This window comes from Cuculus canorus, chromosome 7, assembly GCF_017976375.1.
Source record: "Cuculus canorus isolate bCucCan1 chromosome 7, bCucCan1.pri, whole genome shotgun sequence".
Classification (NCBI taxonomy): Eukaryota; Metazoa; Chordata; class Aves; order Cuculiformes; family Cuculidae; genus Cuculus; species Cuculus canorus.
Window position 1 is genome coordinate 12,456,892 of NC_071407.1, and position 21,348 is coordinate 12,478,239.

General features: G+C 38.8%; 1 protein-coding gene across 1 annotated transcript in view; it reads right to left on the reverse strand.

The window, feature by feature from the left end:
• CFAP58 (cilia and flagella associated protein 58) overlaps positions 1-21,348 on the reverse strand; it is a 64,770-nt gene that overhangs the window by 18,757 nt on the left and 24,665 nt on the right. The window contains exons 10-15 of the mRNA XM_009555497.2: positions 16,838-16,999; positions 13,807-13,953; positions 10,217-10,357; positions 9,640-9,863; positions 7,889-8,000; positions 5,468-5,572 (exon numbers count right to left, since the gene is read on the reverse strand). Of these exons, the coding sequence (XP_009553792.2) occupies positions 5,468-5,572; positions 7,889-8,000; positions 9,640-9,863; positions 10,217-10,357; positions 13,807-13,953; positions 16,838-16,999 (891 nt within the window). The remainder of the gene's footprint in view (positions 1-5,467; positions 5,573-7,888; positions 8,001-9,639; positions 9,864-10,216; positions 10,358-13,806; positions 13,954-16,837; positions 17,000-21,348) is intronic.

Here is a 21,348-nt window from a genome sequence, read left to right on the forward strand (position 1 = left end):
ATGGTTACTACTGAATTGAGTCATGTCCCTAATCTATTCATTCACACACCCCTATGAGAGTGGAAATGATTTTATTCCCTTCTTACTTGATGTGAGGCATGCAAAAGCTAAGTCACCTGTCCAAGGTCACAGGGAAAATCCCTTTTGCTTTCTCCTCCCTGTAACTCTTAATACCTGAAACAAAACTCTGCTGATTTATACTGGCTGCTGACAGCAGCATCCCCATCTGCTCCTCCTACTTTCTGTCAGTGGGACTATCAGTTCTTTGCGGGGGATTGAAACTGAGCTCCAAAGTTGGCTTAATACAAGGACACATGGGTGTTATGTGGCTATAATCGCCAAGTCAGATATAAGAGCTAATTGTGCCTTTTGCCTTTGTACTATTTGAAACTATGAGCTCAAGATCCCAACAGGCTGGAAGCATCACATCCTGATTGCCCAGTCCTAGTCTTTGATTGCGGACAACTTGAAACAATAGTGATTGAAAATATATACATACAGAAGAACAATAATTTCACTACTACATGCAAGGCTTAAATGAGACACATTTGTCTTTGCCTCCCTCCACAAATAATCTTGGTTGCACATCTTTTATATCTTCTGAGATGACTGACAACAGAGGTAAATGACATAATGCAAATCTTCCCACTGTTATCCATTCCAAGACGTGCAGCTGAATAAAGTTCTACTCAGTCAGACATAAAATCAAATTAAGAGTTCAATGTGAAGAGAAAGAACTAAACTTGAAACAAATAAAGCAGCACATAATTCACTTTTAATGGTATAAGCTCCTAAAACTGCAATAATCATAATCCTAACAAGGTAAAACTGCACTGCGAGTTTACCACATCACTGTTCAATATGCAGTAGAGCAGCAGAGCTTCAGTCACATGAGGAAGTTGCCCCACACACAAAGTAAGTAGGGTTTTTTTTTTGGTTGAGGTTTGTTCAGCAGAGCACTTTTGTTAGTAATAATTAGACCTTACAGCTGTACAACACATTTTGCTCATACCACACGTGTTCACAAAGACCTTCACCCTTCATCGAAACCCCTTGGTTAATACACAACACACCTCTCCACAACCCCCAAAGTATTACTCAACAGTTTAGGTGAGAACCAAAAAATACTGTATCTTTCAGAAGTTCAGAAGGAAGGCAATGACTTGGACATGGAAGCTGGCTAACTCTGAAGCAACATTTCCTATGTTTAGCAAAAATTCCCTTGGATTTAGTGACCATAAGTATTCAAGACCTTGGGTTTGGATCTGACTTTTAAGACAGCATTTTTTATCAGCACAGCACTCATAACTCTAAGAACGTCTGAGTTAAAGGAGAAATTCTGACCGGCTGCTTTGCAACTACTCTTCAAAGTCTCAGGATGTCCACATTTATTTGGTGTACGAGAGCTGATAGGTTACAACCCAAGATGCTGTGCTTGCAGGGGGCAGATAAATCAGAAACAAGAAAAGAGTTTCTTAACTTCTATAACACTGGACATCTTTCTACACCTCAATAAAGTGTTCAACTCTGAAAAGCCATTCTAAAAAGACAGCATTCATCATGTTGCATATTCAATACCTCTCAGTCAATGTGTGATACAAAAAAGTATGCCCTGCTGACAGGCTAAGAAAGATATTTTTGCTTGGGATTTTAAAATCAAGCTGGGTTCTTCCTGTACCATCAGCAATCAAACTTTTCTTACTGAAACGTAGAGAATCTTTCTTTTAATTACATAGCATGGATTGTAGCATGCTTTTACAGCTGCATCTTTTTGAAAGAACCAACAGGTGAGAAATAATGAAAAAGCCAATAAAAAGAATCTGATCAAATACACATCAGGAGCAGGCAAAGTAAGCAGATGCTTTTTTACATGACTCTATATACTGTGATCCTTACTTAGCAAAAATTTCCATTAATCTACCCAGCTCATCCTGAAACATTGTTCCCTGCATAAACCAGCTTTTATTTAAAAGACCATTCGCAAAAAAAAGTAACAGTCAGAAGACAGAACCGCAGCGCATATAATACAAATGGAATTATTTTTCCTTATACAAAAATTATGGCTGGCTGAGGATGCAGCAAGGTGAATACTTTAAAAATCAAACTGCAGGTTGCTGACAACGGGCTCGCCCATTTCCAGACATGGGTTATTTCTATTTGAAAGGTGTTTTTATTACTCAATATTCAATCCACATAGATGTTTGCACTCCATTTTATTTCTACACTTTGATTTGAGGGAATTTAAGTTACATAATACGCACACAGAGAAACCATAGACAGACGCTCACAAGCTTCACCTTCAACAAATACCCTATTTGCCAGCATGGTGGCTGCACACACATTAAAACAGTTACATGCAGCAAGCAAGAGACTAAGATCATCTGAAAGCAGATCTTATGATCTGCTGGGAGTTCAGATGGGAACTGAATGACTGGGAATGAGAAAGTGTGACTTATGCAAGCAAACACAATGTGGGGAAGCAGTAGTCTTCTGACCTAATAAGTTGGTATCCCTCGGTTCCTGCAGTCTCTTAATACAGGGGATGTTACCCCAACTAGGCACACGCCAAGTCGTCAGCAACTCCCCTCTTTCCTGCAAAGGGGCAGAGACTGAACTGAACTATGCTGACTTCCAGGAAGACCCATAAAAAAAGGAAAAAAGATTGATCAGACCCCACAGGGTAGCAGTGCCTCAGACACTGGCTGCTATATTGACCAGGCAGCAAACTCACTAAGCAAGAGGAATTACGCTGAGGTGACAAATTAAAAATTCCAGAAGTGGGAGCTAAATTGTTGCTGTTTCTTATAAGTCTAAATTTCAGTCAGGATCAAGCCCTACACTCTGTTGAATAAAGATACACTGCCCAGAAGAGGGCCCAGTGAAGCAACCCTCCTGGTGCGTACAGCTCAGCTCCTGACAGAAAGTTAACATTGCTGTTCTCTGTTCATTTCCTTCTGCTGGAGGCTTGCTCTTTCACCAGAGGAATTTGGAACATAAGAACATGAGTTTCATAAGTTATTAGCAAGCATTTTGCTTTAGCAAGTATCAGAGTACCACTTTACAGAACAGATATGATCATCATACCAAGGAAAACCAGTCCAACAAATAACAAAATGACTTGTACAAGGCTATCCAGACACTTCGCAGGAGCAGCTCAGCCAGTACACTTAACCCACGAGCCCTATGCCCATGACCTATCCAGCAGGGCATAACAGCCTTCTGAGGAAATGAGCTGGGGGATATCCTCCATCTCTGGTTACAACTCTCTACCCATGCCCTGCTATGAAAAAGCCCTATTTCAGTCACTGTGGAAAACACAAACACTGTAGTAAAACAGAAAATACCTCAGAAATGCTGATGGTGAAGCCCTGAAGAGAATGTGGAGCATAGTATTTTTGGCCTTTCTTGTCAGTCTCTCCAAGGGAGACCTTCCTTTCAGCATTGTTCCCCACAAAACTGGTGCCTGAATTAATCATAGAATGGTTTGGGTGGAAGAGACTTTAAAGATCATCTAGTTCCACTCACCCCCTGCCATGGGCAGGGACACATCCCACTGGATCAGGCTGCCCAAGGCCCCATCCAGCCTGGCCACGAACACCTCCAGGGATGGGGCAGCACCTGTGCCAGTGCCTCACCACCCTCATCATTAAGAATTTCTTCCTAATGTCTAGTCTGAATTTTCCCCTCTCCAATTTGTAGCCATTCCCCCTAGTTCTATCACTACAAGCCTTTGTGAACAGTCCCTCTCCAGCTTTCTTGCAGCCCCTTCAGGTACTGGAAGGCCACTATAAGGTCTCCCTGGAAACTTCTCTTCTCCAGGCTGAACAGCCCCAACTGTCTCAGCCTGTCCTCATAGCAGAGGTGCTCCAGCCCTCTGGTCATCTTTGTGGCCTCCTCTGGACCCATTCCAACAGTTATAATCCTCTTATACTGAGGATTCCAGAACTGGAAATTATACTCCAGGTGGGGTCTCACAAGAGCAGAGTAGAAGGGCAGAATCACCTCCCTCAGTCTGCAAAGGATCAGATTAACAATTCTAGAATTAATAATTAAATTTTATATAGCCAAACTTTGACTTAAATCTAGGAAAATTAAAAAAAAAAAGTAGAGTTGCTATAGAAGGACTGCTGCATAGACAGAAAGATTGTGCCAAAGGCTGGTATAGTAACATATGCTCAAATACCTGTTATTTCAATGATTTTCTTGGGCAGGCAACTTAATACCTTTATATCTCAGGTCTTCACTTCTAAATAAGTATAATAGCTAAACAGGAGTACATTAAGGATAAGGCAAGATACGTAACAGAGGCTGTGTAAAAACCTAACAGAATTGCATTCGCGCACGGGTAAAGCACAGAAAATTTGAATCTATTTTTGCTACATTTTCTTTAAGCTAACAAAATATTTCACTGACAGCATTTCAGTGCTATGCAACAGAGATTACATTTTTCCAAGCAAAAGCATAATATATCATACCAAATCTTCAAATGAAATTGCAGATCTATTTTTTCCTATGAAACAATAAACAAAGAAAGACAAAGCTTGCCTCAATAATATCTGCCAAGCTTAAGACAGAAGGAGCTTTAGGTCACATTCTGCGCTTCACCAAGTAACACTCAACATAGGCATTAGGACGATCTGGGTATTTAAGACCAAGATGTTAAAAGGACACCTACAGCTGGCAAGCTGGAGCTATCCCTGCTGTCACCATAGACAAGGAAAAAAATTGCCCACTTTCACACCTATGGTTGAAGCCGAAAGACAGTCCTTTTTCATAATATTTGACAGCAATATTTGCACTACGAGAATAGAGTCTCTCTTTGATTCTACAACATAAATCTTACTGGTATCACTGAAGTTAAATGACATCTAATACAATTAAAAAATGTAAGCTACCACAAAAATTATTTTTTTCCCCAAAGTTCAGCACAAAGAGCTTGAAGTCAAGCATGGCATGGACAGCAACATATCTTGGGCAGCCTGATCTAGTGGGAGGTGTCTCTGCCTACCGCAGGGGGGCTGGAATTAGATGTTCTTTAAAATCCCTTCCAACCCAAGCCATTCTGTGGTAAAACACAATTTCTGTAGGCCAAAAGCCAAGCCAAGCACACACAGAATCAAACAGGGATTTTCCTCCATGTCCTGGCCATAACAGGCACCTTAAAAAGGACAAAAAAGCCTTTCCAAAAGTCTAACACAGAGATGAAGACATGAATTGACTAAATCAACCTTTAGTTTCCAGAGTTGTAGAGGTATCAGAAACAAGATCATAGAAATCAGCTAATTGGATGCTATTTGTTCTCTTTCAGTGAGTCAGTGCTGCCATCTAAAGCTATCTAAGGGGCATGCAAAAGAAATTCAAAGTCATGCACCTAAATAACATTCAGGAAGCACATCTGAGTAGACAGAGACTGCAAAGCAAGTCAAACAAGTTAATAAGATACAATAAAATAATGATGCCACAGTACCTGAAGGAGCAATTCTTTCTCTATTACTTCATCTGTCTTGCTGATAAGCTGCTTCCGTAGTTTCTGTGTTTTCTGAATCAGCTCATAGGTACTTGGGTCAGTAGCCTAGACAGGAGCAAAGCAGTCTCAGAATTTATACACTATAGCAAGTTAGTGTTTGTGCTTGCAAACGAAAGATCATTATCTTAATGTTAAAATCTGACAAACATAAAACGAAGGGAAGGGGTGAAGTTTCCTAAATGGCTTTTATACAAGCAGTACTGAAACTGGAATCCCTGCCTCTTGAAGATCAATTGGAGCATATTCATGTTTAACACTCACCCCCATGAATCCTCCTCAAAACAAATAATGTGAACGGCAGTCCTTCAGAGCTTAACCCTCTAAGCAACAAAGATTGCGAGAGGGGAGGAAAAGTAGGTTACGATATCATTTTCAGCAGAAACTGAAACTGCCCACTGACATATAAAGAGCAATGCAAGTACTTCCCACCGTTTTAAGAACTTCAAACTGTACCAAGTTTTAAGCAGAGGAAGATTTTTCTCTTGATCACAAGAAACAGTAACTGCAATAAAGTATTGTGAAACAGGTTGAGAAGTTAAGAGGAACAAATTATGGGGGCACATCGATGAGTTATTATGAAGATTTAAAGCATGGAATCTCACTCTTCAGTGGAATTAGGTACTTAAAAAGGTGACAGTGTCAGCAGGATACTGCTGCCCTCTATCTACACAGCCTGTAAAAACAAGGAGCTAGTAGATGTCTCTCCTTCCCCTTTCATCCTTTTGCGAGAGACTGCAACTGGAGGAAGCTCTAAGGAGCAAATAATTCTGTGAGGAACAGCCAACCAAGCTTACTTTTCCACCACTTTGTATCTTCTTGTTGGACACTTCAATGAAGAGCAAAATATGGCATTCTTTCCCTGTTCAGGGATTCACAACACCTCGCTCCTATGTGTCTTCTCCTCCCTCATGTGGTTTCTCTGAAGGCCCATAAGGATTAAACACACACTGCAGTAAAGGCTCCAATAAAGTCCTGCTCTCTGCATATTTGCCTTAGCTTAAGGAACTTGGTATCTCATGGCTTTTAATCCCTTGTTTGATTTTATCTAAATTGACTAATCAATTCAAGTGTAACTGGGACACTAACACAGATATACTTGAAGTACCCACAACACAGCAGAATTTCCCAATAGACCAGGCTAAAAATTAGTTCAGTTCCCATGACCCACTCAACCCTTGATTTTTTTTTTATAGCACTGCCCAAATGTGGTGCCAATTTCTGACAACTGAAGTGATAAAAGTGTGTTTGTTCATTAGGAATTGAACCAAAACACCATTAGGATTATTTCATATGGATCTTGCCATCTGCTGGCGTTTCTGTGTTCCAAACACAAACTAGTGACCTAGAATGGAAAGACGTCATATCTTATTATCAGTCTCTTCATACATTAACTTTCCCAGCACTGGATGCTTTGACTGGCCTAATTTTCCCTTGTTAAAAGGTGGAAATTGCACCTAGATGTCTTTAAACTAGTTCATCATCCTGCATTTTATCTCCCTTCCATGAAAAAAGCTAAACACACTATTCAGCTTTAAACTCAGCATGGAAAGACCAGAAAATAACTATCATGCTACCAAGCACAGCCAAAACATTCAGTTCTGCTCCCGTAGGGAGTACCATGTTGCCACTCATTATTAGAGCAGCTAAGCAACCCAGGCTGGCATCAGATCAGAGATCTCATGCAACAGAGAAATCTCAGCTGGCTCTGACTTACTTTGAAAACATCCAGCGATGCCAACTGATGTTCATACATTTGGTCTGTGCCTGATGGATTTTTATTTTTCCCCTTCATTTGGCAGGTTTAAGTAGTGTGAAAATTTAGATTTGCTGCTTGCATAACAGCTGAACTCACATTACCTGGCTTTTTTGGGAGCCCGCCACTGTTTACGTGGAAGTCTCTTCATTTCCTCACAGATGTAGTTTACTTTTGACTTCATGTCTATCCATTCCCCAGTCTACCTGTTCTATGACCCTTTCTAATTCTACCTTCCTCCCCTGTGTATATCTTCATAATTGGTGAGGATAGGATTGTTTCTTTCCCCTATCATCCTCTTTCTGATCATCCATGTTAAGGAATAACTCCCTTCAGAATTCACCTTATGTGTTCTTCTTCCCTTTAGTATTTGACTGGCTCTTTACAAATCCCTCTGCAATTTTTCATTGAGTAAGTGACACAAAAATAGCACTGATTGCATTGTACAGGGAAACCATTCAGCAGTTAACCATTCCACAGGTGCTATGGAAATTACAGTCTGCCTGCCCCTCCATATAATTTGCATAAGAGTAAAAAAAAATAGGCTTTGTCTTGTGTCATGGATCTGGTAAAACGGGCTTTGGGTACTTGAAACGCTGACACATCACCTTTAATTTTCTCCATCTGTGAATATTCAACGGATTCTCCAGTTCTTTCTCAAAAAATTTGCACCGACTCTGTTCCCTTAACAGCTCCTTCTGTATGTTGTGAACCTCCTGTCTTAAGACCATAAAACAAAAAGAAAAAAAAAAAACCACAATGAAACCACATCAATGCAACTAAGGCACTAAAAAACACTAACAAACTTAACAGCACTGGCAAAGCAATTCTTACGATGAGTAGTCAACACCAATACCACTATGCAGAAGGAACTATAAGATAACATGGGCCTCTTCACTGACTTTGGAAAGAATGGTTCAAAAAGGGACTTCTCATCAGTTCCTGGGGAATCTACTGGATCTCACTGCCTTCATCTTCATATGTACATTAAGGCCAGAAGGACAGTTAATTCATCTATCCTGCAAGTTCTCCAAGGGGAGGGGGGGGTGGAGGATCGCCATGTGCCAACTCCCCCAACAAGTCTTTTTCTGCTAAGCTCAGAGTTGCCTTTAGCTCACTAGAGAGAGAAAAGTGGGGGTTTTTTTAACTGTAAGGTTGGATAAGGTCAGGGAAAAGGAAAAAAATCCACATCTCCAATTGGCAAATCAAGAAAGCTAATTAGCAGCACAAGTGATAAACGGAGTCTTTTGACAGGCAGTTCTCATGATGGTTTTGGACTTCATTAAAGTATGTGATTGCTGCTGCAGTTAGCGAGAATTGATCCACCCATCATGGCATGCATCGCACCATACTTCAATAGCATCACGGGGTTTCAATATAGTAACAGACTTTCAGCTGAATGCATTTGGGCAGCAAGTTCAAACCCTATTCCTGTCTACAGTCAGTCGATGAAAACTGCAGTTGCTAATGTTTTGTGCCTGGTTCTCTATTCTGTTATATCAAATCAAACTGGCATAATTCCACTGAAGTCAATGAGACTGCCCTACAGATTGAAGTTAACTTGCTCCAGTGAAAGCCATGGAATTATACCGCTACAGTTAAGCTAAAGATCTCACCCAAAACTGCAGCAGCTACATAGAATTAATATTACTGTTATCTGCTATAAACACAACTGCCAGTCCCTACAAACCAAGACTGATTCTATAGAAAAATTGCAATAGCTTCCCATCAGCAAATAACACCTCAAAGAAAAAAAAAAAAAAAAGAGAACAGAAGCATTAAGCCAGAGAAGGAGGAAAGATAAATTAGGCTGGGGCTATTACACTTCTGTTTTAAAGAAACAAAACCTTCAATGAAAATTTAACTAAATCTATCTCAGAGAGCAAGTTTACATATAAATCTGGAAGGAGAGCGCTCTGAAAATGTGCAGGCAGTTGTTATAAATATGTCAAATGTTCCCCAGTCTCTGTGGATTGCCTAATAAAAAGGCAGTTCCACTAATCTGGGCCTTGGGTACCACTAAGTTGCTCACTGAACTAAGAACACCTTTCCTGCTGCTGTCTGTCAAGTTTATTTTGTAGGCAGTAACTCACAGTACAAGGGGAAATATGGAAATTATTTCAACTTCGGACAAGACATCTTTTTCCTCCGTCCCTCCTTGTTTCTTAATTTTCTTAATAGCTGATGCATTGTTTCGTGAATTTAATCCAGTCTATGAGGTCAAACCAAACAAAAGATCTCCTTCTCCAACGTATGTTTGTTGATATAAATCTTTGCCATGCATAAAACATTTTCTGTCTCAAAAACAGAACTCTGGGTGCAGTCACTATGGACATCTGTTCAATGATTTTTTTTCTACCTGAGCTCCTCCACATTAGCTGCACTCTTGCCAAGTATTCCCTTCTCACGACGAAGCTTTTTGATTTCCAGCTTGAGAAGTCGGATGTCTTCCATCCTCTGTCGGTATTGTGTTTCACCTTTATTTAAGATGGACTGCTGGATTTTTATCTTTTCATAGAGCAGAGCTACTTCATCATTGCGCCGAACAAGTAGGGACCCTAGGATATCTCTCTCATTGATAACCTAAGAACAAAAGGCAAAGAAGTGATCTTGGTTACAGTTCCTCAGTACAACTCCGAAGTATTGTGACTATATTTGCATCAGTCAAAGTCATGTGCATTAGGAGGTTTCACTGTTATTACTGAGAGAAACCTGGCCAGGGCCTAATAGGTTGCCCTATAAGAGTTCAGTCACACAAATAATATAAACTATGTATTCTGTTCACTTTAGTATCTTAATGTTTTTGTCTCAACAGCACTATAAAGCTCTAGTAGTACCATATTTACAGTAGCTGAGAATCTTGATCTTAAAAATACGCTGGACAAATGAGGGAACAGAATGCAGTGTGTTTGAAAAGCTGAATTAGAGATTCCTACCTGCTCAAATTCCTTCTTCTGCTTCAGCCTCTCAGCATCAGCTTCAACAATAATTTTTAGGAGTCTTCTCTCTTCTGCCTCCTGATTTTCTATAAAGCATTTGGTTTCCAGAGCCTGTTTTTTCATCTTTTGCAGTTCAGCCTGAGGGAGTCGAGGAATATAGGTAAACTGCTCAGTAAAACCTTCCCATTACATAAACTGGGGATTAAGAGCTAGGATTTTAATAAAATCTCATACATTGTTTTAGTTTCCTGAGAGGTACCTATTTTAGTGATTTGTTCTGAACAATCAACAAGACAAACAAGCATGAAGATCCATAAAGAAATGCTGTAAAGAATATTTCAACACTGTTGTGTTGTACACAACACAAATTTGGATGGATTTTCATCTATGACAATGGTTCAAATCATAATTCAGAAACACCTCAGTTAATAATTTATTTATTTTATTATTATTAAATAGATTATATTTGGAAAGTTTTTTAATGGAGCTGTTCTGTTACGAAAGTCTAGTAGACATAAGTTCAAAGCCAGGCTGGGATGTGAGAGAGGATAGCTCATCTTCTGGGAAGTGCAACAATCTGCGCGATGAAATACAAATTAGCATCAACTCAGCAGCCAGAATTAATGGAAAAAGACGGCAACTAGGCATTGAAGAGCAAAATTAAAGAACTTTAGCACATTTTTAGAGGACATGCAGACAAAGACGGTTGGGGAAAGAGGGGCTATTCCTAAGAAGAGGAGAAGTAAGGAATTGTTACAGTGACTGAACACCACTAGCTAACTAACAAACTGGAATCTGCCCAATAATCCTACCCTACTGTCATCAACTCTATAATTCAAGGTATGCATTTACATAAGAACTAATGAGGTCTTCTTGGATTATTAGAAATTTCTGTCATTGCTAAGCAATTGCAGTTAGAGCCAAGGTGGAGCTAGCTGACCACTTCATTCTCACAGCTATGAAAACTTTGAAGCCTTGACCCAGACTTTGCCGCAGCTCTGACCCTCATAAAAGATGATGTTCAAGCTGCATTTTCAGAAAAAACATCATCCAAAGATGAAAGAATGTGGCTGTGATGAAGGCCGCACCTGCAAAAACATTGATTTAAGACAGAAACAGTTCCATCATCATAATAAAATAGCTTGTTCCATTCTTATTTTCTTTAATAAAATTCTCATTTTCCCATATGTGCAACACTCATATCTCTCTTACTCAGTCTTGGATGTTCATCAGAATCCATCAGGTGAATAAAAATGCAATCAACATTGTGAAAAAGCTGTCTACAAATGTAAAACTGCTCATGCATTTGGCATTGCTGGATAATATTTTTTTAATATATCAAAATTCTACATTCTCCTTATGTCAGAGAAAATATGAGTTGTAAACAAGAAGTGGTATTAGATGTTGGCAGCAAACATTCATATAAACAAATCTCCTCACTGGAATGCACTATGTTAAAATAAATCTAGTCTGTCTTGTACAGTAAGAACATAAATACTTTAAGCCACACGAAGGCCAACAAACTAACAGGACTTTCAATGAGATTAAATATGCTAAAATCTACACTATGAGGGTCTGCGTACATTAGGTAAGAGAAAAAGAAATGAATAAACACAGTCACCGTGCAAGCAGAAAAATGGTCAGGTCTGAAACTGCTGTAAATCAGCACAGCTCATTTGAAGCTGGTTCGGAGAGTTTGTAAGAATGAAAGAACAGTCAGCAAGAAAGAAGAATTTATGTAGGACATATGCCAAAATCTCAAACCAAATTCTTGTTTAGCTTCTGAAATATTAGGGTAAGTGAAGAGGGTTTTTTTGTTTTAAAGGAAATATGAATTTTATGAAAGGTATAACTGAGGATGAATACAGAATGCTGAAACAACATCAAGTTGGAGGTTTTACACCCAGATTACTAGAAAATGCTTAAAAAAAAAAGAGACAAGCAGGAACATCCACAAAAATATACAAAAGCACTTGACAGCAGCTCAAACCTGGAGAGCCATAGTTCTTAGCAGCTTTCAGATATGTACTTTTTCAACATTTGGATGCTTTGTCAAACTAGTCTGATCCACAAGCCTGTATGAAAGCCAACTGAAACCAAAAGATGGCATTGCACTGGCTTTAATGGAGCCTGGATCAAGAGTCCTCCGTTTCATTTACCATGATTACACATTTTTAATTCCTCTATGCCAGCTGAGGCAAGCATAAATACAATGTCTTTATAATCTCATTCCTATGAATCTGAGTCCTTCAAGCTTTAGCACATTCTTTAAACTGATTTCCTGGGAACAGCTTGCTTCCTTCACATCAGTGCAGCCAGGACAAATTGAAGCCGAGCTGCTGCACAAATAATTGGGTTCTTTTGTGCCCATGTCAGTCAGCTCCCACTTTGAATTCTCCTCTGCTTTAGTATTCAGCAGAGACACTCAGGTAGACCACAATGCCCTGAAGCTAGTCAGTAATGCGATGTCAGTGTATGGACACACTTGCTAGTGAATAATTGAGTGGGTAAACCACGTAGCAATCATTTGTTTGTCAAATGGATGGCAGACAGTTCTGAGGTGATGAGGCAGAATTGGAGACTAATTAAGGCAGAAAGCTGCGCACTGGAAAATAAGAGGCTCTTTGGCCAATAGAATATCACTGACAGAACAACTCCAAGACAGATCAGGTACAAGAACACAAATTCATCACCTTTTTACAAAGGTCTATTGACATTTTGTCATAACTGTAATGTGCTGAGAGGGGCTGAAAACTCAAGGAGTTGTTGCAGAAGAGCAATAAACTGACAAAAGAAAATATTGTGGGAAGTGGCAGGGGACTTTTCCTTTTGAGGGCTGTTGTTTGTTTCCCGATTTGGGGTTTTTTTTCTAATGCTTAGTGAAGAGAAAAAAATAAGCTGCTGACTCCTTAAGTCTTTTAAAAGCACAGCAAATTAGGTTGAGATATCACCATAAATCTAATAGCTTATCTAAGGATGGGCTGCAGCCAGGGCTGAGAAGAAGAACCTCAGCTTCAAACTCATATTTCCTTTGATTTAAAGCAGATTCTCACTGCTTTATACCATAATATTAAAATAACTTCCTTTGCAGAGGAACTTGCTAAAAGGCGCTGCTTAACTCCCAAAAGACTAATGCTTGCTAGGCACACAGAAATACAAGATTATGAAGTCTAATATAGTGGGGTTCACACTTGAAAAAAGAAGAAAGCAAAAAGTTTTTTAGAAGAAAAGCTTGAATTATAGAGGATCTATATTAAAAAGTTTGCTAGAATTAGACTATCCCCCAAATCCACATTACTGCAAGCAAAATGGAACTCTTTAGTAAAAATGTTCAGTCACCATGAGATTTAAAGCTTCCAACAGACAATCCAAGACCTTTCTGATTATAGGCAGAGATTAAGTTTGTCAGATACACAGAATATTTATGTAACTAATACCTCCAACGGGTACAGAGATCTTGTGATTCAACTGCAGAAGAGTTCATTACAATACAGCAATGCAATTACCACAGCTCAGGAATACAACGCAGTCTGTGAAATCATGGAAACCACGCTTTGTAAGATTGGTGCATGTGTAAAAGCTCTTACTTTCAATGAGTCTTTCTCCTTCTCCATTTGCTGATGTTCCAGATATGCTTTCACAAGGTCTGCTTCTTTGCCTGCAATGTCCTCTTGCAGCTGTTCCACCTCATGTGTCACAGTTTTCAGTTTCTCCTTCATTTCTACTATCTCATCCTAAAAGGACAGAAGGGTGACCAGAGAGGGATAAAAAAAGAGCAGTTTTGTGATTGGGAGTTCAAGCTATTTTGATGTTGGAAAATGTAGACAGTGCTTGACAGAAGATCTGCTGTACATACAAAACATTAATTTTTAATCCAGCAGAAAAAAAAAAGGCAGTTTAATTAAATGACTTTTTTTTATGCCAGCATGATGTTGCAGTAAAAAAGCCTTTAAAAGATTCATTGACAAAAATAATGACCATCAATTATGAGGACAGCAAGACATTTAATTTAAAGTGCTGGACACACGCTAAGAACTCGCAGTCAATCCACATTAGTAAGATTCTGATCCTCTCCATCTGTTTCTATGCTTCTAGTAATGTATTTTTCAATACAGTCGTATGGAGTTAGGTACAAATGTTTGGAGAGAAGCTGTTTTTGTGCAAATGAACACACCCGTAAGTAAGATACATATACGTCTGCAAGGGAGTACAGGAAATGCTTGTCTCCATTTTGCTTATGTACTTAGCTTGCACATAAGTGCAAGAGGGAAAAAGCGTGCTCAGAAATTGAGGAGTCCTGGTATCAAACTACGTAGCCTCTATTTTAAGCTCAAAACACAGAGCAAAAAGCCTCAGAGATCAGTCAGTAGGAATACTTCTACTCACAGCACAGAGGAGGCTGCCCCTATGAAATTAAGAATCCGTTTCAACATATTGCTGTGACAGCACATGTTGGGACATGAAAAGGAAGCTAATGAATTCAATGTTTAGACAGACACAATCTGCTGGACCTAATCAAAATAGCTTTAGAAGCTACCACTCCTCTGCCAGAGGCTGCCACCTCAGAGAGAAAACATCATAACCTTTCATGTGAATACATGTTCCAGTACAAAGCCAGGGTAGCTTAGAGCTCTTTCAGCACCGTCCACCATAGGTGTGGATTTATTTCCCAATAAATGATGTTTTCTTGCATGAAATGCTTGCCTATAGTCAAGCACAATCTTGAGTCATGATAATCTGCACAAACAGTACAGAGGAAATACCGATTAGCAGTCTGACAAACTTCAGCAACAAAATCCATGGATTCCATGCTTATTTAGCAAATTAAATAAACCAGAAAAAAGTGTAGCAATATGCCATTAAGCCCAGCTATTTGCATGTTCAGTCACTCCCGTGAATGCTAAAGTCATATTAAAATCTGTCTTTGCTAAATAGCCTATAAATCTCTCAATATTGTAAAAGATGAGATTTTAAATATGGTGCCCAAATACCCAAATACATTTCTAATTCTGTAATCAGTGAAGAACAGTAGGAACACACAATTTTTGCAAACAAGTCTCCTAATCAACTTGCTTAAACAAATGAGCTCCTAGCACCAAAGGAAACACCAAGGATAAAAGCATCAAAAAAATATATCTCCTATTAACAGCCTGCCAGTATGCCTTTTCCAAGAGAGATTTTACTGAGCTGAAACTTATGGTATTCTGGAGACCACTAACAAGGTAGGTAATGGGATCTTTCCATATTAGGCAATCAAAAAACATATCTAGCTTTATCTAAACAAGCTTGTGCAAGTTGGTTTTACTTCCCACAAAGAAAAAGAATTTACCATCATTTTTTCATAATTTTTAACACAACCCTCTTTTCATTTTTTTTTTCCATGGATGGCTGACTTGTTACTGAATTATGAACAGCATTTTTTCACTGCTATACATAATATAGCCATGGGCAAAAGATGTTTTCAAGTCAGCTATCTTCTCACACAAGACCTGCTAAAGTAGTTCCATGGAAAGCCTACTAGGTTACTAAAAGCTTAACACCAGCCTCTAACAACTGCAACCGTAAACAGCATTGTATATGCTACCATATAACATTCAAAACCTGAAAAGCCTGATGAGTTCATTGCTTCATTTTATAACTCAGCACATAGATGCTGGTCCTTTATCAGTAAGCAAATTATGTTGTGTATTTAAAGAAAAACAAAAAATAGTGTTTGATTTCTTTACCCTTCTTTCACCTGAAAGATTTTTTGGGAGCAGCAAGAGTCCCAAAAAAGCTTTCCATAGAAATGGCAGAATGGTTCATTCAAATTACACAGTTGGATAGGAACTTGGACAGTTCATTGCTTCTCAAGCACCTACATATTCAAAACAGCGTATAAATCTGTAATCTCCTATATATATTTGTGTTATAAATCCTTATTCTGAAATAACCCAAAGCTGTAAATCAGAGCCATCCAAGGTCCCAGATGCTGCCAATTGCAATAGAATTTGTGTAGTATTTTAGGTCTTTACATCAGAATAACAAAATGTATCCTAAAGGGATCTGTTCTCTTCCCCTACTATTGTTAGTGAGACCCCCAAGGAAGAAATATGAATGGAGAGAATCATTATCTGTGGAAAATTACACTCCCCGAAAGGAATAAGCGAGGTGGAAGCATTAAGTTCTGTCATAAAATTCCACTTCAGCTGGGAATGCGTTCCCTCTGCTTTCCAAATCATGATTCACAGTACCGTGCATACGCATTCAGGGCTAAAGGAGGCAATCTTATTCCCCTTACACCCTATTTCCTCTACACCCAGACAACTCCTAAAGGGGTAAAACAGAGTGGAGAAAGGATGAAAAGGAGCAAGTTCCTTCTCAGACAGGATTTTTATGATTCTGTAGCTCCGGTGTACTGTGATTTCACGCATGGTTTGAAGCGGGGATATTGCCACATGATGACTGTGGACTCCTATTTCCAATCCAAATACAAGTTGTCCACATAAAATGTCAGAGACCCAAAACATTCACTTCCCCAAACACACAGGAATAAAGAAAGCAATTCTGCCATTTTAGGTCTGGGAAAACACCAATAAGAGTAGAGAGAGGAACACAAGGAAAACCAAATCATTCTACCTTAGCTTCAATAAGATTTTTATTGTAAAGGTTCCTCTCCGTTTTCACAGCTTCATAGCTGTTCTGTTGCTGTTTTAATTTAATCATAGATTCTTCTATTTTCTTCTCATAGTCACAGATCTGCATTTCCCGTATTTCAATATCTTTCTGATGCTGGAGGACCTGAAGCAGAAAAAAAAAGGAAGTGAACACGATTAAACCATCATCACAAGATTATAAGGATGGAGCAGAGTTTGTGATTTTCTTCTAAGATGCCAAGTTCAAATCCCTGCGATAAGAAGTTTCAGCTACAGCCAAAAAATCACTTCAGTCCAAGTACAGGTTTAACCTTTCTGGATCACTTATGTGGGACAACATTTTATTTTAATCTGATACTGAAAGTTTTTCAAGATCAAAACTTATAGATGTGCACTTATTTAATCTTAAAAAAAAAAAGCTACTGAAAATATTTCCACTGAGCAGGTTCAACAAAATCAACATAAACAAATTTCATCAAGAATAGCCTTGGGCTATTTATAGGGCAAAGCTAGACTTTGCATGGTTTTTGAGATGTCAGCTGTATAATAAGACAAATAAACACACAATCTTTCCCAAGAAGCCCTGGAAGTACTCCCATATTCTAACAACCCAACTTTTTTTTTTTTTTAAAAAGGAGTACATGAGCACAAATTGTTGATGATCACAAACTGTTGATATATAATTACAACAACAAAAAAGTTATTTTAACTTTTCTTTGATCTAAATAAGCAGGCAATTGCCATTATTTGCTTCTAGAAAGAATTAGAAATAACGATGTGAAGATTACCTAAAGACAATGGAGCATTGTCGACTGTAGAAAGATGATCACATGCAGTATCAATAAACAAAGATACAAAGTTCTATAGACAATTTCATTAAACACTTATCACCCTGACAATACGTAAGAATTATTACTTTAAAGGAGGAAAAATACAAGTAGTTGCTAATCACTATGATGGGCTTCCCAATTATTTTTTTTTTTTTAAATGTAAGAACTTTCCTCCTGCTGCACAAAACTGAAAGCCAAGGAGCACAAACAAGCAGTATTCAGACAGAATCCAGCATTAAAAACAAAGAAGATTAAAGGAAATTAAAGAAAACTAAGAAGTACACACATCAGGATCGTAATTTTTCAGGTCCACTGCGCAGGGCAGAAAATAGCACCACTTACAGCTGGGAAAAAAAAAAAAATCAGAAAAATAAAACAAGCATTAAAGAAAAAGCTGAGGAATCATGGACAAAATCCAGGCAAGAAGTCCATTTAGGACTGCACTTCATACCCAGTTCTCCTGACTCTGTTTTTGATGGCAGATGTTTGAGCTAAGCTTTATGTTCATATGTCAAAGCAGAATAATAATAAAAAAAAACAGTTTGCATCAAATAGTCGACAACTGCAAAGTTTGTAGTTGACAGTGTCATCCCTTGTTTAGCAGTAAAGCCTTGCGAGGTCTAACTATGCGACAGGAACATAATTAATTGATCATTCTACCAGGTACCTCCAACCAACTTTGAATATCCGAGATAGCTAAATATAGAAACTTTTATTACAGCAGCAGGAATACACTTCCAGCACATTCATAGCTGACTGCAGAGGATCCTCCCTGCAGAGGAACTGCTTACGGTGCAATACAAAACACAGTCCTGGTTCATAAACTACTCCTGCCTTTTCCTTTTCTGTTAAAAAAAAAAACCTGCCAATAGTAATAGCAGAGAGAAGAAATCAATAAGGTATGTTTACTCTCTGCACTACGGTGATCACAGGCTGAACTTGAAAGTAGGTCACTGCATTTCCAAGTCCTTTACTTGGTTATAATTTCAAGCAGCTCGTGGACTAAGCTTGCAGAGTTGCGCTCACAGACTGGACATCAACTTTGCTTTCCATGAACGATTAAACCTAAATAATGCTCCCTTATTAACACAAAAAGATGCACACAACGTGTCCCAACAGAGCCCTATGGGAGGCTGAGCATCCTCAGTTCTGGTGCAGTTGATAGCACACTACACCTCTCACATTTGGCAACGAAGGGGCAAAAGCTAGGCAGAAAGTATTAGATACTCAGAGTTTTCTTATGTACCCTCTCTTTTTTATCTGCACACGTAACTATCATCTATGCCTGGTCACCTTTTTAGTTCAGTGAAACTTCTGAAGGTCTCGGTAATGGTGCGCCCCTTATTTGCTTACATTTATTAAACCACCCCAAGAAGCACTGCCAGAGTCTTAATGATACATGTGCTGAGCATTAGGTTTTCCAAAAGTTATATGAAATTAAGAAAGAAAGAATGCTTAATTTGTTGTTAAATATATGTTGTTAGATATGTTGTTAAACATATCTAATATGTTGTTAGATATGTTGTTAAACTGTAGCCTTAACATTGTATGTGGCTTTTTTTTTTTGAAAAAAAAAACCATATTAGTGACTGTTTTTGTGATCTCCCATAAGGCACAGCTAGGGAACAGGGAAACACTTCAAGTGAGACTGAAAGATATATTTCACTGCTTCCTTTTCAGCAGTCTAAACATCCCACAGGGAAACTAAGATTTCATAATCTAAGAATTTCTATTAAAAAAAAGAAATATTCTACCAACATTTTTTAGCTAAGTAACGCCACGCTACAGAACAAAGTGCAGAGTTAGATTTTTCTCTTGTGTGATGGCTAATCTAGAAGTAGTACTATTCCACAAGTGACTCTGGCTTAAATATGCTATAAATGAGCAGTCAGCCAGTCCAATAATTACAAGGGCAAATCTAGCATGAATTCTCACCACTAAAATCTTTTACTGTGGTGGATATAATTTTGTTGACTCTGTTCATCAGTTACTCAGTAGTACCGATTATTTTGAAAGAAGAACTCTGCAGCTTTATTGATTCTGCCCTGCAGTAAATAACCAGACAGCTTCCAGAGCCAACACAGCTCTGCCTGCCTTGCCCAAGTTCCAAGAAGTCTTTGGACTTAGATGAGCTTGGCTCTTGACCAGCTCTTAAGCAATTCAGAAGGTGTGCAGCAAGCTCCTTCAGAGCCAGCTTCATGGCAAGAGGTGACGGAGGCGCATTGACCGCCCATAAGATTACTGCCCATCAGTAGCTCGTTCCTGACCATCTATTAGACAACTCCTGTAGTTTTGAAAGTTTCTCAAGTTACCCATCTGCATGGGTCAACAGTAAATCTAAATATTACCTACTGGACAGAATAATCCTGATCCTATGTCATCCTCTTACTCTATGTTTTGCCCCATCTTATCCTTCGAAAGAATAACTGCACGTAGGCAACTTCTGCTGGGACAAGGCTATTGTCTCACATACCCCTGTGCCTCAGAACCATTCCTGCTGCTTTTCACTGGCAATCAGAGTCAGGAATTTCCCTTTAGCGAGCCACAGAAGTCCTTTGGAAACTTGCAGTCACAATGCAGCCATCACTATACAAACAGCTCAAGTGTCATAATCCATTAACTGAGGCTCCATCTTATTAGAAGCGACAGAAAGTTTGCAACCAAAGAACCAGGGGAAAAAAGAAAAAGTAAACAAGCAAACATTTATCATTTTTATCCTCAAAATGCTGTTAGCAACCCTCATCAGAATTGAAAGCAAAAGCCTTGTAGTTGTGTTACAAATTACTCCCTGGCCCTAGTTTACAATGTTCTTAACTCATATCTATACAGTTAGAAATGCACTATGAGGGAAGGATGCAAACACAACTTTGGCAAAGACAAATCTCGCTTTCATGGAATATTACACCAAGGAAATGATAAAAGGTATTCCAGACAAGGGAGTACATACCATGCAAAAAAATGATTTAAAAGCCCTTGTCACATGAAGTTGGAAAGGATAATTTTAAAGTGAAAAGATAGCGAATACTTGCGAATTGCCTGAAAGCTAATCCCAGTAAATTAACATGCTTCTTGAAGGGGCCCTCAATGTGATCTTCAGTAATTAATGAAAGGTATTACAACCATGTTTCTGACTATACCTCCAGAATTAAAGGAGGTATGTTCTCAATATGTTCTCAATAATGGGCAGCATGTAACAATTTTTATGCAAGGTTTCTCTGCAGTTGTTCCCGGAAAGCTTCTATTTTGCAGACCGGATTGAACATGTCCAGATGTTTTCACACACTTGGAGTAATCCTTCAAAGTGCTGAGTCTCTCACAAATACGTTGAGCACCGTCAGCTCTCACTGGCCTCAACACAATTTGAGGACACCAGTAGTGTGCAAGATAAGGTCCTTTGCAGATAAGGCAGAACAATCAAAGAGTAATTTCCAACTGCATATCAGAGTTTCAGTTGTGGGATAAGAAGACAGAGTCCTTGATTCGAACTCCAGCCCTAATTTCATTTCCCAAATGATTGCTACATAGGAGAAATACATGACTGTACTCCAAGTCTCTCAGAGTACACACTTACTGATGATGTTCCCCTCAGAAAGACCTAGAAGAGTAAAGAGCAACATGCATGACAAGAAGAAATATTTATAAACTCTCTGAGGACCACTGATCT